We start from the raw sequence: 18,655 nt of genomic DNA on the forward strand, positions 1-18,655 counted from the left end.
TTGTTAGGACAGTGTCCTAAACATGTTTTTACTGGAAAAACTTTGAATCTTTCTCGTCTAAGAGTTTTTGGTTGTTCTGCTTTTGTGCATACTAAAACTGATAAACTTGAACCTAGATCTAGAAAGAGTGTTTTTCTAGGTTATCCAGAAGGTGTTAAAGGTTATAGAATCTGGTTGAGAGATGAACCTGGGTTCAAGGTCATGATAAGTAGGGATGTGGTCTTCAATGAAGATGAATTCCCTTGCTTAAAAGTCACAAATAACCGTGCTCCTGACCCTGTGGACAATGATCCTCTAATTGAGGCGGAGTCCACAGAACAGCCTACTGATGTGGAGCATTCTGTTGATGCTCCAAGTGAGGTAGAGCAACCTTTCTGGAATTCTCGCCCAGTCTATATGCCTGATGAGACACCTAATGAAGGGAATCTACAGGTGAATGATGTTAATGATGTGCTTCCACCCAATGATAATGATAATCCTCCTGATTTGCATGCTAGTCCTAGGAGAAGTAATCCTCCTATTCCTACCCAGAATGTGATTAATAGCCCCAGTGGTATTTAAAATGCTACTGATGGTTCCAATTTGCATGATTATGTGTTATCTAGGGACATACCTAGAAGGCTTAATGTTCAGAAACCTTTCTAGGCATGATGGCTATGTTGGCTTGGTTGCTCTTGTAAACTTGGCTTTCAATGTGTATGAATCTGATGGGGAAGAACCCCAGTCTTATAAGCAAGCTAAGTAAAAAATTCTGGAGTCAGTGGCATAAAGCCATGTTGGAGGAGATGAATTCTCTGAAAATTAATCTTAACTGGATCCTTGTTCCTTTGCCCCCTGGTGCCTCTGTGGTTGATTGCAGGTGGCTCTATAAATTGAAAAATGAGGTGGATTATATTAGGTACAAGGCCAAGGGTTTTACTCAACAAGAGGGGGTAGATTATACTGAAAATTTTGCTCTTGTTTTAAAATTTACTACTGTGCGGTTGATGCTTGCTTTATGTGCTCATTTTGACTAGGAATTGAAACAAATGGATGTCAAAACTACTTTCTTGTATGGTGACCTTGATAAACCTATTTACATGGGACAACCTGAAGGTTTTGTTGATCAAAAGTTTTCCAATCATGTGTGCTTGTTGAAAAATGCATTGTATGGTTTAAAACAGTCCCCTAGACAGTGGAATATCAAGTTTAATACTTGTATGCATAAGTTGGGCTTTGTGAGAAGTACTTTTGATGCATGCTTATATGTGAAAAATCTTGATTCTGTGTCTATCTTCTTGCTGTTGTATGTTAATGTCTTAATGACATGCTTATTATGGGTCCCTGTTTGAAAACCATAAAGGCTGTGCAAACTACTTTAAGTGAGAATTTTGATATGAAGAATCTTGGTGATGCTCAGAAATATTGGGAATAAATATTTCCAGGAACAGAAAAGAGTGTATTCTTGTGTTGCATCAGGAACCTTATGTGCACAAAATTCTGAAGAAATTTAACATGTTTGATGCTAAACCTGCCTCTTTGCCTTTAGCTGCTCATTTTATGTTGAGTAAAGATATGTGCCCTAAGTCTAAAACTGATATTGAAGCTATGAAGAAAGTTCCCTATACAAATGCTATTAGGTCAGTGATGTATTTGATGGTGAGTACCAGGCCTGGCATTGCTTATGCAGTGTCCTGCCTGAGTAGGTATATGGCAAATCCTGGTCATGTTCATTGGGAAGCTTTGAAATGGCTTCTGAGATATCTTAAGCATACCGCTGAGTATGAGTTGTGCTATTCTAAATGTGCTGAAGGTGTTTCACTAACTGGATTTGTTGATTCTAATTATGCTAATGACAGGGATAAAAAGAAGTCCACCACCTCTTATGTGTTTACAGTTTGCAGGTTCTGCATTAGCTGGAAGTCTCAGTTGCAACACATAGTGGCTCTGTCCACTACTGAGTCGGAATATATTGCCATAACAGAGGCAATGAAAGAAGTTGTGTGGTTAAAGGGGGTGCTTTATGAACTGAAGTTTGTGAAGTTCTCTCCTACTGTGTTTTCTGATTCTCAATCTGCTATTCAGTTGTGTAAAAATCATGTATTCCATGATAGAACAAAACATATTGATGTAAGGTCTCATTACATTAGAGATATTGTAGAAAAATGTGAAGTTTTTCTTCAAAAGGTACATACTGACAGAAATCCTGCTGACATGAGAACTAAGAGCTTACCATTTGAAAAACTTCTTTTCTACCTAAAACATTTGCATTTTGATCTAAGATAGGTTGCATGTCCCGGGGAAAGACCTCAGTCACCTCACCTTATCAGCTGTGGTACGGGTGTTAGGTGGCTGGAGGCATGAAGTCCTTCTAGACTAATGGGTGCCAGCCCTCTGGTGTCTGAAGGCAACCTGGTGGCTTCCCTAATGCTTGTGAACTTTAGTTCTTTGGAGCTGAGGGGGCTACCTTGTAGGCTGTGATGATTAAAGCCTTAGCATATAGTTCAGATTGGTTTCCCAGAATAAAGTCCAAGGTGGAGTACATTGAATATTTGTTGGTGGACATTTATTTGGGATATGTATTAATTCTGGTCCAATGCCGAATTGATTGGGCTTGGCCCAAGCTGCTGAGCCCTTTAGCCCCCGACTCTTCCTCACCACCGTCAGATTATTGCCACGTCTTACCTTCACTTGGATCTTGAACCTGCGCCGTTGGATGGAGGGTTGTGTTTGTTATGTGTAGAGTGTATGACGGTTTGTGTTTCACTTTACACTCCTCTCTCTCTCTCTCTCTCTCCCTCTCAACTTAGTCGATTCAGTGACTTCTCTCTCTTCTCTCTTCTTCTCCGATGACTTCTCCGGCGGGTTCTCTTTGATCTTTCGTTGTGTTCTAGTGTGATTGACTGGTGGTGTAGCTGGTGAAGGCAACTACTTCGATTGCCGGTGTGTTCGTGAAACCTAGGGTTTTGGTGTGTGAGAGATCTGGTGCAAGAGTGTGTTCTGTGGTTCTAGATCCGGTGTGAAGGAGTTGTGTGGTGTTGATATCGATGGTGAGAGGTGAATCTCTGGTCGGATTCGACGGTGCTCCATTGGATCTGGTTTCTGGTTGAATAGATCTGAACTGTCAGCGGGTGGCTAAGCCACAACTTGTGATCTATTTAGTTTCTACTTGTTTCTTGTTCTTCTTATGGGTAATATCTTTAGATCTAGTAGGATCTTGCTTGTTATTACTAACTAGTGTATTTAGTGTGCAGGCTTCGGTTAATCAAGGAGCTAGCTAGGGTTTCAACCGAGAGTTGTAATAGCTAAATTATATTACTTGTAAACGTGCTTGTAGTCTTGATTAAAATCAGCCGCGTGGTTGAGAGTTTGGCTGAGCTCTATTGTAAGAAGAACAAATAGGTCTCGGTAATTAGTGAATCCAGACTGGTCTGATCCCTACAATATTAAAATGAAATTTGTGATTTTTTTTTATGGTTAGTAATATTATATTTGTAGCTAATTAGATAGATTATTTTTGTATATTCGCCGTATTTGATTTAAATCGCTTCGACAAAATTAATGGTTATAGTGCGTTGGTGAATTTGAAAATGATGTTTGGTTTGACTGAAATAGAAAATTGTTTTCAAAATTAATAATGATGGTTTTGTCTACGTAGGTAGAAATAGAGTAATTAAGTGAATGCAAGATTTTGATTAAATTTAATATCCATGATAAATATTATGCATACTATTTAATCATATTATAATAATTATATTGTAACGTTATGATGAATATACTGTAATGTTACGTAGAACTATTGGTTGACCTATTCAGATTGTTATGACTAGCTAAATAAATACTCCTCTACTTAAGTACCACCTTTATAATTAGGGTCGCCAAATTATGCGGGTTGGATCATTATCCGGTTAATCCAATATCTACTCAACCCAAGAAAGTCAAATTACTTACATTTTGATTCGTAAATATATCCCGTTCTTCTCTGTAGCATAGTGTTTTCTACAATATCGAAATTTAACTTATGTAGTTTGCGTGACAAATGCCTTCCTTGGATTTGGAAGCCATTTCTCACACTCCCTCTTCGGAATCGAATACCAATCTACCATCACGCCAAGGATCTTTGTTTCGGGTCCTCTTGTTGATAACTTCATTCAATTTAGTATACCATGAGACGCAACATCGCCTTGAATCTACATACAACAACTGCACATTCGAAGAGATTTTAGTAACTCTTCAAACCCTATACCTCAATAGTCATAGATCCCAAATTCACGAGGGATATAGTCTTTAGCTTTGTTCTCCGTTACGACAATGTCAACATTACTTTATCTTATGCCTTCAACTGAAGCTATATGATGAATATATTTTAATGCAAAATTACATATTTAACTATGCATAATGTTATTACAGTTATATTGATTCTATTATATGATTATGTTGATAGTTTGGTAACACTATACAGATTCACTTGTTTAACTTTGGTTATTGTTATTTAATGATTACACATGCAAATTTCTTCAGTAGAATATATGCAATTAAAATTTTATTAGACTTTTTATAAAATTATCTTTAATTTTATATATATTGTATGAAAAGTAATTTAAATTAATAGAGTTATGTAAGATATAATGTTTTAAGATATTTTAGAATATAGAAAGTAGATCCACAAAAATTTAGTGATTCGTGGACAAATTAAGTAATGAAACACTTCATAGCAAAATTGAATTGAAGTAAAAATGACATAATTATTCTAATCGATTTTATTTTATTAAAAGCTGCTACAATATGCCTCTTATTTTAGTTGTGATATAATATTCATATCTAAAAGTTACTACTATTTAGTCTTAATTATAAAATAATTATGAGTTACAAAAGTTATCATATCACTCCTATGAAGAACTAATACGGAGTATCTAATGACAAAATGAATGATTTAGATTTAATCCACGCAACTTAATTTCAATTTTGCTATCAATTTTGTTTTATAATAAATGAATATGCACAGTCTCCCATTCTTATTTTCGGAATTAATCCGAAAAAGTGTTGTTAACTTAACCCCCTAATCTAGAGGAATTAATTCCGAATAGTAATTAAACCTTCATAATATTTCAAATAAAGAAAAAAAAGGAATACCACTGCATTAAGTTAACAAGTTGAACTATATAATATACAAATTGAAACTGGTCAATGTAGAAAAATCGTTGATTTCTCTGTCCCATGACTTCACTTGTCTTTCTTCTTTCTCTTACTTAGGGATGAATTTTGCCCTTTTTTCCATTTTCCCTTTTCGTTTTTTTAATCTGAAATATTAATTATGATTAGGTTATCGACGAACGACATTAACATGGTTGATTTCATGATTTGCGTTGTGGGTACTACCACATCGAAATTAGACCATGGATGAGTGGAAGACACAAATGAAATCATAAATTTCTATATTTTTAATAATAATGCTCAAATCATGAATTGACAAACATAATTTATTTGATAACTACTCAGAGAGCAATAAAAATAGAAAAGAACACCAAAAAAAAAGCAATACAAAATATAACAAATACACAACTACTACTAATTATCAACCAACAACAACACACTACAAGCAATGCCCGATTTGCCAGCGCAACACAAATATTCAAACAAAAACCACATAGCAAATAAGACAACCCTTCCCAATATAAGCAACTGTAAAAATCATGGATTAAATATGCCCGGTCAATGGATTTTGACCAAATAATAAATGTGACGAGACATTTAATTTTGTGAAATTAAATGACATAGCGTCGATCTACATTTTACGTAGGTAAATGTAGTATATTCACTTTCTCAAATCCGATTTCCGGTGAGTGAGAAATAGTGGATTAAAGTTGGGCATAATTAGCTTTTAATTAAAGCTTGGAGATGGAGCTTAGGGAATAATTAACTAGTGTTAATTATCCCACATTGGAGGATTAACACATCTTTAATGTGTATAAATTAAGTGACTTTATGTTACTTAATAATTATAGTGGACCAAGATGGGTGAAAGAGCCCACACGCGCGCACACGCGCGCGCCGCCGCCGCCCGCCCGCCCGAGCCCGTGCCCGTGCACGCGGTCGCGGGCCGCGGGCCTCGGGCCTCGGGCCCGATCTCGATCTCGATCTCGATCTCGATCTTGATCTTGGACTTGGACTTTTTGGACCACCGCCGAGTCAGCAATCCAAGTGGCTTGACACGTCGTCAAGCGAGGCACAGTCACGGTTGCCACGTGAGAAATCCACACGCTCCACACACGGGTGGCACATTACAGCCACACGCCTGTAACCGACGTCGGTTACGTTTTTGCCATGATGAGCCTTCAATGGCTGGTTGACCCTGCATGGTGGTTGGCCTATAAATAGGCTAGCCATACCACTGCATTAGGACACACACCTACAAGCATTCTCTGCATAAGCTCTCTCCCTCTCCCTGCATTGTCTTTCTGTCGAAGCTCTGCCCTCTCCTCCATCCCGTTCGCCGGAGCTCTGCTGATTGCGGTGCTGCATCAGAAGAGACGTAGCCGTTTTACCTTTGGGGACGACACGCCAAACCGAGAGCACTACCGGGGCGTATCTCGTCTTGCGGGAAGAGGCCTCCTCGACTCGGCTGTCATAGCATACTGGTTTAGTTGTTTCATTTTCGTTGTAACTTCAGTTCTTTTTTTTTGTATTCCTTCTTTTGGGTTGTATTACGCCCGGTTTTGTTATCTTGTAATCCCAGAAACCAACAATCGCAAGACGAGATAGCTTGCCTTTGAAGGAATTTGAACTTCTAAACTGAACTAAAACTTCCGAAACATTAACACCTTTTGCTGGAGATGTCGACGGAATCCAACACTGCTGCTGCCAACGCCACCGCCGCCATTCCCTCCACCATGGCGACCACTGGACCGGTCAACACTTCATCGATTCCCTCGATGATGCCAACTCCTGGCTTCCCAGCCGCTTCATCCACCGTCCCTTGGGTTTGGGACAACCCCTTCGGGGCGTCCACTGGTTCCACCTTTGGTGGTTCGGTTGGTTCCACTTTTAGTGGTTCCTTCGGATCCTTTAATGGATCGAGTGTTGGTGCCTTCGGGCTCAATACTAGTGTTGGATCTTTCGGGATCAACACGAATGCTGGGGCCTTCGGGTCTCATGCGGGTGCTAGTCCCTTCGGGGCTGGTACGACCATGGCGGGCTCTATGCCCAACATGAATGGTGGGGGCTCTATGCCCAACCAAGTTGTTGGCTCCTTCGGGGGCAACGGAATTGGTTCCTTCCAAGGACCAACTGCGGCACCTTTGGCACCAAGAATGATGCCACCTGCCGAGAAACCACCAAAGTTTGGAGGATCTGACTTCAAGCGGTGGTATCAAAAGATGTTGTTCTACTTGACAACATTGGGCGTCGCCAACTTCCTCACGGAGAACGAGCCGCCCGCGCCAAGCGACCAAGAGACTAGGCTCGAAGTCATGGCGGACTATGAAGCTTGGAGAAAAGGGGATTATCTATGTAAAAACTTTATTTTAAGTGCATTAGATGATAGCCTCTATAATGTATACTCCAATGTAACCACATCTAAACAAATGTGGGAAAGCCTAGAGAAGAAATATAGCATAGACAATGCTGCAGGGACTGAACAAGTTGTAGCATCCAAGTTTATGGACTACAAAATGGTCGACTCTCGACCCGTCATGGAGCAAGTCCAAGAGCTCCAAATGATCATCCACTCATTAGTGGCTGAAGGGATGACCTTGCCCGATAAATTCCTAAGGTGCACGATCATTGACAAGCTCCCTCCAAGTTGGAAGGACTTCAAGAGTTATCTCAAGCACAAGCGAAAGCAGATGACCCTTGAAGACTTGATCGTGAAGTTGCGCATTGAGGCCGACGTGCGCAAAAGTGATCAAAAGGCTAAGGGCTTCACCCCAAATGAAGCCAAAGCCAACCTGTTGGAGCGGGGCGGTCCCTCCAACAAACGCCCTCGCCCAAACCGTCCAAACGACAAAGGGAAGGGAAAGCAGCCTTCAAAGAAGTTTGAAGGCGACTGCTACAAGTGTGGCAAACCAGGCCACTTTGCTAAAGACTGCCGCAGCAAGAAGAAGAAGCCGGCAGCCCACGTCGTTGAGAAGGAGTTCAAGGACTGGGATGAGAACGACCTCATTGCAGTGGTCACTGAAGAGGTTAACCTTGTTGATAACAAGGGAGGCTGGTACATCGACACCGGCGCTACTGCTCATGTTTGCTCCGACAGGAGCAAGTTTGCCTCCTACACTGCTGTTGAAGGGAGGAAGATCAACATGGGGAATCAAGCATCGTCCGAAGTCCTCGGCGTTGGCAACGTGATTCTCATGATGACGTCTGGCCTAACTATCACTTTGAAGGATGTGCTGCATGTCCCGGACATCCGCAAGAACCTAGTGTCAGGATCAATACTAGTTAATAAAGGGTTTAAACTTGTATTTGAGTCCGATAGGTTTGTCTTGTATAAGTTTGGAAAATCCATCGGAAAAGGTTATGTAACCGATGGGCTTTTCAAGCTTAGTGTAGCAACTCGAAGTGTTGCGAAGCCATTGGCCAATAAGAATAAAGCATTTACTTCCTCTTATTTGATTGAGTCTTCAAATTTGTGGCATTGTAGATTGGGACATGTAAATTCAAAAGCCATTAAAAGATTAGTAAACTTAGATTTACTAAAGGCTAATGAATTGGATATCCAAGATAAATGTGAAATTTGTCTTGAAGCAAAAATGACTAAGTTGCCGTTTCACTCGGTTGAACGAAGCACAAAACCCCTTGAATTAATTCACACGGATGTATGTGATTTAAAGATGTTGCAAACTAGAGGTGGTAAAAAGTACTTTATCACTTTCATAGATGATTGCACAAGATATTGCTACATTTATCTTTTAAGAAGCAAAGATGAAGCAATAGAGGCGTTCAAAAATTATAAGAACGAAGTTGAGAATCAACTTGGTTGTAAAATCAAAATGATTCGAAGCGATAGAGGAGGCGAATATGTAGCCCCGTTTGAGGAGTTATGCAACGCAAGTGGTATAATTCATCAAACAACTGCTCCATATTCACCACAATCTAATGGTGTTGCAGAACGCAAGAATCGAACTCTAAAAGAGATGATGAATGCACTGCTACTCAGTTCAGGATTACCACATAACATGTGGGGGGAAGCTGTTTTGACAGCAAACTATATCTTGAATAAAATCCCTCTCAAAGGAAAAGATGTTACTCCTTATGAGTTGTGGAAGGGAAGGAAGCCATCCTACAAATACCTCAAAGTGTGGGGGTGTTTGGCAAAGGTGATGGTTCCTCCGCCCAAAGAAGTTACAATCGGACCTAAGACGGTTGATTGCATCTTCATTGGATATGCACTTAACAGTAGTGCATATCGATTTGTTGTTCACAAGTCTGAAATATCGACTATCACAGTAGGAACAACAATTGAGTCGAGGAATGCTGTATTTCTCGAAAATACCTTTCCTTGCAAAGATAAGGAAAAAGTATCAACCAATTCTGAGACAAGAATTGAAGAAGCCACTAGTTCTAAACAAGTGGAAGAAGAAGCCACTAGTTCTAAATCAACAGATGCGGAACCTGAATCGCGCAAGCGTGCAAGGCTCGATCCAAAAGATACAGTACTAAGACGTGGTAATAGAGTCAGAACACCAAAAACTTTTGGTCCTGACTACATTGCTTTCATGTTGGATGAAGAACCAACATCGATAAAAGTAGCCTTTGCTGGCCCAGACGGGCTGCATTGGAGAGAAGCTGTTCAAAGCGAAATTGATTCAATTTTGCTGAACCACACATGGGTGTTGGTTGATTTGCCCGAAGGTGCTAAACCTTTAGGATGCAAATGGGTTCTTAAAAGAAAGTTTAAGGCCGATGGAACAGTTGATAAGTATAAAGCCCGATTAGTAGTAAAGGGTTTTAAACAAAAAGAAGGACATGACTTCTTCGATACCTATTCACCTGTAACAAGGATTACATCTATCCGGGTGCTTCTCGCTATTGCTGCATTGCACAATCTCGAGATTCATCAAATGGATGTAAAGACCGCGTTTCTGAATGGTGAACTAGAAGACGAAATCTACATGGAACAACCCGAAGGGTTTGTAGTACCTGGACAAGAGAAAAAGGTATGCAAGCTCGTGAAATCCCTATATGGATTGAAACAAGCGCCATTGCAATGGCACTTGAAGTTTGATAATGTGATGTTATCAAATGGGTTTAAAATCAACGAGTGCGACAAATGTGTCTACATCAAGAGCACTAATAACGGTCATGTTATAGTGTGTCTCTACGTTGATGATATGTTAATCTTGGGTAGCAACACTCAAGTAATTAACGATACAAAGGCCATGTTAAAGAGAAACTTTGACATGAAAGACATGGGTCTAGCCGATGTAATTCTTGGAATGAAGATTCTAAGAACGAATGATGGAATCATCTTAACACAATCACATTATGTTGAGAAGATATTGAATAAATTCAAAGCCTATGATGGCGCGCCGGTTAAGACTCCAATTGAACTCGACGTTCACTTGAGCAAAAACAAAGGCGAGCCCGTTGCACAAGAAGAGTATGCACGGGTCATCGGGTGCATTATGTACTTGACTAATTGCACTCGACCTGACATTGCTTGTGCCGTGAACAAGTTAAGTCGTTACACGAGCAATCCAAGCAAAGAGCATTGGAGAGCTCTTGTGAGGGTTTTGAGATATTTAAAACACACTCAAAATCTTGGGCTACACTTCTCGAGATACCCCCCGGTGCTTGAAGGGTACTGTGATGCCAATTGGATATCCGATAATAGAGACTCACTTTCAACAAGTGGATATGTCTTTACTATTGGGGGTGGTGCTGTATCGTGGAAATCCACAAAACAGACCTGTATAGCCCGATCAACAATGGAATCGGAGTTCATTGCCTTGGATAAGGCTGGTGAGGAAGCCGAGTGGCTTAAGAACTTCCTTGAAGACATTCCATGTTGGTCTAAGCCAGTGCCACCAGTGCTGATTCACTGCGATAGCCAAGCGGCTATTGGAAGGGCAAACAATGGTTTCTATAACGGTAAGTCTCGACATATACGTCGACGACATAACACCGTGAGACATTTGATCACAACAGGGGTGATTACAATTGACTATGTGAAGTCAATAGATAATCTAGCGGATCCGCTAACCAAAGGGTTAAACCGTGATCAAATGAATAAGTTGCTAGAGGGAATGGGTTTGAAATCCACAAACTAAAGAATTGTCATAGTGGTAACCCAACCATGATGACTGGAGATCCCAAGAACTTGGTTCAAAGGGACAACTAAGTTATGAGAGTTCATGGAAAAACACTCAAACTATATCTATTCCCTAGAGAGCAATAGAGTGTTGGAGAACTTGCCTCGTGGTAAAGGCTAAGTCTATGACTTTTAATGGTTCTTAAGGATCTCAAAGAGATGGAATTCTCAAAGAGACCAAGTATGGCAAGGTACTTGACTAAGAATCACCTACGTAAGTGCGAAGTGTGGTCGCTTCATAAAAAACGCACTTATGAATCCAAAGTGGTGTCCAAGACCGCAATGGACACAAAACGTGAGAACGGATGAGGTTGAGGTGTTTAAGTGTTAACACCATTGTCTCGGTGCACGCCGTGGGGGATTAGTTCAAAGCATCGCGCTACTAAGCCGCCTGTGTATCCGATGGTGTCGACTATGGAGGGTTCAAAGTCAACAACTACCTATCCTTATGCTTATATACCTCGCGAGGGTTGAGCTTGTGTCTGCATGCATATGCATTCGGCTATTTCCACTCATGTGGGGGATTGTAAAAATCATGGATTAAATATGCCCGGTCAATGGATTTTGACCAAATAATAAATGTGACGAGACATTTAATTTTGTGAAATTAAATGACATAGCGTCGATCTACATTTTACGTAGGTAAATGTAGTATATTCACTTTCTCAAATCCGATTTCCGGTGAGTGAGAAATAGTGGATTAAAGTTGGGCATAATTAGCTTTTAATTAAAGCTTGGAGATGGAGCTTAGGGAATAATTAACTAGTGTTAATTATCCCACATTGGAGGATTAACACATCTTTAATGTGTATAAATTAAGTGACTTTATGTTACTTAATAATTATAGTGGACCAAGATGGGTGAAAGAGCCCACACGCGCGCACACGCGCGCGCCGCCGCCGCCGCCCGCCCGAGCCCGAGCCCGTGCCCGTGCACGTGCTCGCGCTCGCGCTCGCGGGCCGCGGGCCTCGGGCCTCGATCCCGATCTCGATCTCGATCTCGATCTTGATCTTGGACTTGGACTTGGATCTTGGCAATTGGTCTTTGGGTGGTCTTTGGGCTTGGTGCTTGGCCCAAACTATTCTTTTTGGACCACCGCCGAGTCAGCAATCCAAGTGGCTTGACACGTCGTCAAGCGAGGCACAGTCACGGTTGCCACGTGAGAAATCCACACGCTCCACACACGGGTGGCACATTACAGCCACACGCCTGTAACCGACGTCGGTTACGTTTTTGCCATGATGAGCCTTCAATGGCTGGTTGACCCTGCATGGTGGTTGGCCTATAAATAGGCTAGCCATACCACTGCATTAGGACACACACCTACAAGCATTCTCTGCATAAGCTCTCTCCCTCTCCCTGCATTGTCTTTCTGTCGAAGCTCTGCCCTCTCCTCCATCCCGTTCGCCGGAGCTCTGCTGATTGCGGTGCTGCATCAGAAGAGACGTAGCCGTTTTACCTTTGGGGACGACACGCCAAACCGAGAGCACTACCGGGGCGTATCTCGTCTTGCGGGAAGAGGCCTCCTCGACTCGGCTGTCATAGCATACTGGTTTAGTTGTTTCATTTTCGTTGTAACTTCAGTTCTTTTTTTTTGTATTCCTTCTTTTGGGTTGTATTACGCCCGGTTTTGTTATCTTGTAATCCCAGAAACAAACAGCAACCGAAAAAAGATATGATAACCACATTTACAACGAAACATAAAATCAACGAACATAAATAAGAATTAAACTAAAGCCCTAAATTGCCTAGTCAGCAGTTTTTGAGAATTCAAATATCTTACATTATCTGCTAAGAAATTTAATATTAGTGATGAGTGTTTACCAAATTTATAAGGATGGTGCATAAGATTAGGGGTGGGTAGGTACGGTATACCTTACCGAAACCACCATATCGTATACCTTACCGTAAATTCGGTATGCGAAAAAATCATATCTTTATCTTACCAAAATTTTCGGTATACCGAACTTCGGTATACCTTATTTTCAGTATGGAGAATTTTCATACCGATATCGTACCTCATTTTCGGTATGTCGTACCAAAGTTCGGTATACCATACTTTTGCGGTATATCTTACTTTCAATATCAATAAAAATTGAATATTTGAGTTTTTAGAATACTATTTATATTTTATAGTAATTTAAATAATATACGGGGTATTAAATACTAGTATATTTTATTCGTATTATATTATATTTCACAATAAATTTTATAATTTTAAAATATATAAAATACTTTATATATTATTATATTAATATTTTACAGTATATACCTTAAATTACGGTATATACCGAATTTCGGTATGCCGCGGTATATAAAAATTCATACCTTTACCTTACCGAAATATTTCAGTAAGGTATCATACCGTACCGAAAATCACGGTATACCGAAAATTCGGTATTTTCGGTATTTTTTTGGTACGATAAGACCGGTATTTCGACATTTCGGTATTTTTCCCCAGCCCTACATAAGATGGAAGAATCGTCATACCTAAGGAAAACTGATTCCCTTATATATTTAAGGAGACCCATTTGGGATAAGGGCATATTTTTTAGAATTTAAATACTCCATAAATAGTAAGTATGATGAAAGAAAACTCACCAACATAAATAACAGCCTTAAACTGTAGTTTTCCAAATTTAAATATGTTTTATATATGATGCATTAGTAGACAAGAACTAGAGAATTTAAAAGTGAAAATTAAATAGCCAAATTACTATGTATATCGATATCATCGCTATACCTTATGCGAACTAGGCGGCGGCAGTGGATCAAGAATTGGCGGCGGGGGATCTATGGTAATTTAGCGGCATTGAATTTTGTGTTAGTTAGTTTGAGGCCATTTGGGAGATATCCAAAAATAAATCCATGTGGACTTAACCTAAAGTGACCAATATCAAACTAATGTGCAGTCGGCAATTCTAGCATTATAATTAGAGTTTTTTTTTGTTAGACAAATAAATATATAAGTTCAAAGAATGTCTCATGGAAGACTCAAATTACCACTCTACCGCTTGAGAACAGGCCATCCGCAACGCATCCCTTAGTAGTCTCTTATCTCGTCCCGGAGAGACGAGACGGATAAGAGACGGCGTTGCAGCCTTCCGTCTCCATCCCGTCTCGAAGAGACGCCCGTCCCGGAGGGACAGCTCGCAAGACGTCTCGCCACGCGCGTTGGTGACGTGGCGAGCTCCGGTTCGTCCGTGACGCCCACTCGCCGGCCCGCGAGTGGAGGTCGTTTTTATCCGAAAAAAATGTTTTTTTTTAAAAAATTCAGGAAAAATTCAAAAATTAAAAAAAAATCCCAAAAAATATACTAGCCGTTTATAGGCATTTTTTTGCAATTTTTTTATTTTTTAAAATTTTTTTAAAGCCTCCAATCACTTCTATAAATATCAAATCATTCCCACAAATTAATCCACTATAAAAAAATATGTTTTTTTATTTAAATTATGTATTTTTAATTTTTTAGGATTTTATTAATGAGGTTTTTAATTTTTTTTTATAATTTTAAGTTGTAATTTTATTTTATTTAATGAAGTGTGTTTTTATTAATTGAATTTATTGGAAATAAAAATAAAAAATAAAATTAAATGAATAGTTAAGGATGAGATGATTAAGAGACGGATAAAACATGAAGGGTTGCAGGTGCTGTTTCTTTGTTAAGAGATGAAGTAAAAAGTACAGTAGGGTCATGAATAGTTAAAAGATGAGACGGATAAGAGACAGCGTTGCGGATGGCTTATATATAATATTAATACATATGCCTGAACTTCGGCTAAAAAAACATGGATCTTAACCTTTGACTGTACTGAAATTGACTTGTCCGAATATTAAAACATTAATTAACAAGTCAAAGTCAAGAGTCATAAAAACAACTTGTAAAGGTTGGAAAAACACCAATAAAAATGGGGATAAAAGAGAAAAAGAAAAGGAGAATAATCAGTGCGTCTTTGACAAACAATTAATATAGAGAGAAGTGGTTGTAAATAAAATACATATACCAAATTTCAACCTCACTTGCTTCTTCCCCTTCACTTGATAGTTCAGTTTACAATATCTTCTCTCCCTCTCAGTGTTGCTAAAACGCGTTATAAATTTTCGCCATTTTTGTATCTTCATCAAAATCAATCCACCCTCTGTTTATGTCCATTTCTGCGCATGATTATACAAGTATTTGTTGCTGATCATCGAGAGAATGATACCTTCAATTCACTGCAAAAACATCTACATTCTCTGATTCTTCTCTTGCACAACTCTCTTCAAAAACCTTGATTCTCCCATCAATAAAAGATTGAATCTTTGCTCTCCGATCAAGAACCACGGATGGCAAACATCACGGAAGCTGAACGCCACATCGTTGCTGCGTCGTATCACCTGCTGAAGGCCCTTCAAGCAACAAGGGTCATAGGCAACGATGCCGGGGGGATTCTAGATGAGCTCGGACTCCGTTTGTCCACGGTGATCAAGATCAATGAGGATCAGGCAGAGGCAGAGAACATCAAAGAAATCGAGACGAGGCTCATCTCGTCCCACCAAACCATCACGTCTCTGCACTTGAGCTATTCGAGGATCTGGGCTTCCGGGCCGGTGATAATCTTGGAATACTTGCAAACGGTCCGCGAGGTGCAGGGATTGACCGAGTCTCTCGAGGGTATGGTGCTGAATCGGACGAGTAAGGGGGTTCTTGATCAAGCAAAAACTACTCTGTATATGGCTATGGACAGGCTCCAGAATGAGCTGATCCACATACTTGTGCAGAACAGGCAGTGCTTCGAGCACGAGTACGCGTCCTCGCTCCCGGTTTTCGAAGTGTATCCGATATACGAGGAGTCTGTCATCTCCAATGACGATGATTCGGCCGAGGATGCGTCTCTCAAGGGACGTAGCAGCTCGGAGACCGAAGATTGCGCGATGGATCTGATCCACCCGGACGTTGTCCCTCAAATCAAGTCCATCGCGGATACGATGTTCTCCTCGGGCTATGCTCCAGAGTTCTGCTTGGCCTTCACCGCCTTCTGGAAGGATGTATTCGCGGAGCACTCGATGATCCTTTACATGGAGCAGCTCAGCATCGAAGACGTGAAGCAGATGGAGTGGAAGCACATGAACTCGAGGATAAGGAAATGGCGCGTGGCAATGAGGAGAATCATCGGCGTCTATCTTGGCAGTGCAAAACGGCTGTTTGACCAAGTTCTCGGAGAATATGGCCATGTCAGCTCAGCTTGCTTGCTCGAGGCTTCAAGGGGGCCTCTCTTCTGTCTCTTGAATTTCGGCCATGCTGTTTTGATTGGACCCCACAATCCCGAATGGCTCTTCTGCTTGCTCGATATGTACGAGGTTTTAGCTGATCTCATGCCGGATTTGGATGCTCTGTTCCCACAAGAGACGGAGTTGTTAATCAGGATCGAGTTCCACGAGCTTCTGTTGCAACTAGGAGAATCGGTTAGAACCATTCTCGAGGAGCTCGGAAATCGCATTACAACATGCACTTCCACCACCCCTTTCCAAAATGGAGGGATTCACCACTTAACAAAGTACCTCGTCAACTACATCTTGTGCTTCGCTGAATACGAAGATACGCTTCATTTGCTTCTTCAAGATGAAGAGCACGGCCGAGAGCATGGAGATGAAGAGCGGAGCACAGTTGCCCGAGTGGATCCCAATCCCTCCTGTGCCTTGGCAACGTACCTGCAGTCACTCACATCGATTTTAGAAGCAGCCTTAGACAAGAAATCGAGTTTATACAGAGATTCTTCACTGAAGCATATTTTTTTGATGAACAATATCCACTATATGGTTGAGAAGATCAAGAATTCTAAAATCTGCCCATACTTTGGGGATGATTGGATCAGAAAACACATTGTGATGTTCCGGCAGCATGCAGTGTACTACCAAAGAACGACGTGGAGCTCTTTGCTAACCTTTCTTCGTGATGATGGGAAAACCGGGAAGGCAGCTCTAAAGGCGAGATGCCAAGAGTTCAACGCTGCTTTTGAGGATCTGTACAAGAGCCAGACAAGATGGGTTGTCCCGGATCCTCAACTCCGTGAAGATGTGACAATAGCATCTTCCAAGACGGTTATCCAAGTGTATCGCAACTTTGTCAATAAGATCATCAATTCTATTGGAGAAAAGCACATCAAGTACACCGAACAGGAGTTGGGAATGTACGTCATGGATCTTCTTGAAGGATCATCGAAGTCACTGAGCCATTCTTGGAAGAGGTGACATGGATGGCTTCAAATGCTTACATTCTTCCTAGTTTTAACAAATCTTTTGTCTGTTGTTCTGTAGTATGCATGTCGTCTCGACAGCTAACATTCTGAATTTTGTAACGCTAGCTGTACATTATACGTGTTAACGCCCTTCCATATGTTGTACAATCATATTTTATCGACAAAAGATTTGTAGGGAAATAACAGCATAGAATTACCATCATGAGCTTACTCTCGATATGCTTCTGAATGAGATGGCCTTCTGACTATCATTCTGCTCCATCGACAATCAAATTATTTGTCGTGTGTTAAAAAACAGAATTCGTCAAAATAAATGGGTGAAGAATCTCTCACTCTTCCAACGTAGCAGAGAAACCATCAGAATCAAATCTACATACCTGAAAACATCAATCAATTGACCATTTCCTTGCAGTATCAAGTTACAAGTCCAAGGTGAGATGTATTAGAATGTTTATTAACATCTAAACATCATTCTTAAAGCAAGCATAAGTTCCAAAGTTTTCATCCTAGTTAATTCAAATTTTGTTCCTGCACCATTCTGTAACTTCATCCCGTTCATCGCCATGTCACAGTTATCAGCCTTCTGCAATATTAGGATTCAATAAAGAAAAAGAGCCAATATAGCAAGAGTAGACAGTTATGAAATATCCCTTCAACTAAAGAGTTTAGAAAAGCACCGTACCATTTCTAGAAGCAATTCCACTGGTCCTCCTGCTTTTTGGAGCACGTCATACAAAAGCTACTATATTCAATGTATGTCAAACTAATTCATGGATGAGAGTGGTCTAGCTTTTCCTGATTCTGGCGACCTTGTCCTAGATTGATCGTTTCATTTCAATGTCGAGGAAGTATAGCATGGAACTCACAACCATTAAAGTCAGAACATTATGCTACTAATTCGAACGTCACCATATGTTTCCTCATACCATATATCAATTATATAGCAAGGGTGAGGAATTAAATGTTATACGGTATTACTAAGATATTTATCACCATATAATTTGATAAGACAATGTCACGGGACCATAAAACTTCTTGCACCTCAGCTCTCTGGCAACAGAACTGGTCATTTATAATGACAAAACCCAAGTATAACTCGTACCTAAATATGCTATGTGCATATGGTACT

At 40.4% G+C, this 18,655-nt stretch overlaps 1 protein-coding gene across 1 annotated transcript; it reads left to right on the forward strand.

Annotated features, from left to right (window-relative positions):
• Positions 1-15,613: 15,613 nt before the first annotated feature.
• On the forward strand, positions 15,614-17,518 carry LOC121786904 (exocyst complex component EXO70E2-like). The gene has a single exon (XM_042185503.1). It carries the CDS (start codon positions 15,614-15,616, stop codon positions 17,516-17,518), a length of 1,905 nt encoding a protein of 634 aa, XP_042041437.1.
• Positions 17,519-18,655: the final 1,137 nt, after the last annotated feature.

The sequence above is a fragment of the Salvia splendens genome, chromosome 22 (assembly GCF_004379255.2).
Source record: "Salvia splendens isolate huo1 chromosome 22, SspV2, whole genome shotgun sequence".
Lineage (NCBI taxonomy): Eukaryota > Viridiplantae > Streptophyta > Magnoliopsida > Lamiales > Lamiaceae > Salvia > Salvia splendens.

What these genes read in the sequence shown, in the direction of transcription:
- LOC121786904 (XM_042185503.1), top strand. Translation starts at nt 15,614, where the DNA reads ATGGCAAACATCACGGAAGCTGAACGCCACATCGTTGCTGCGTCGTAT.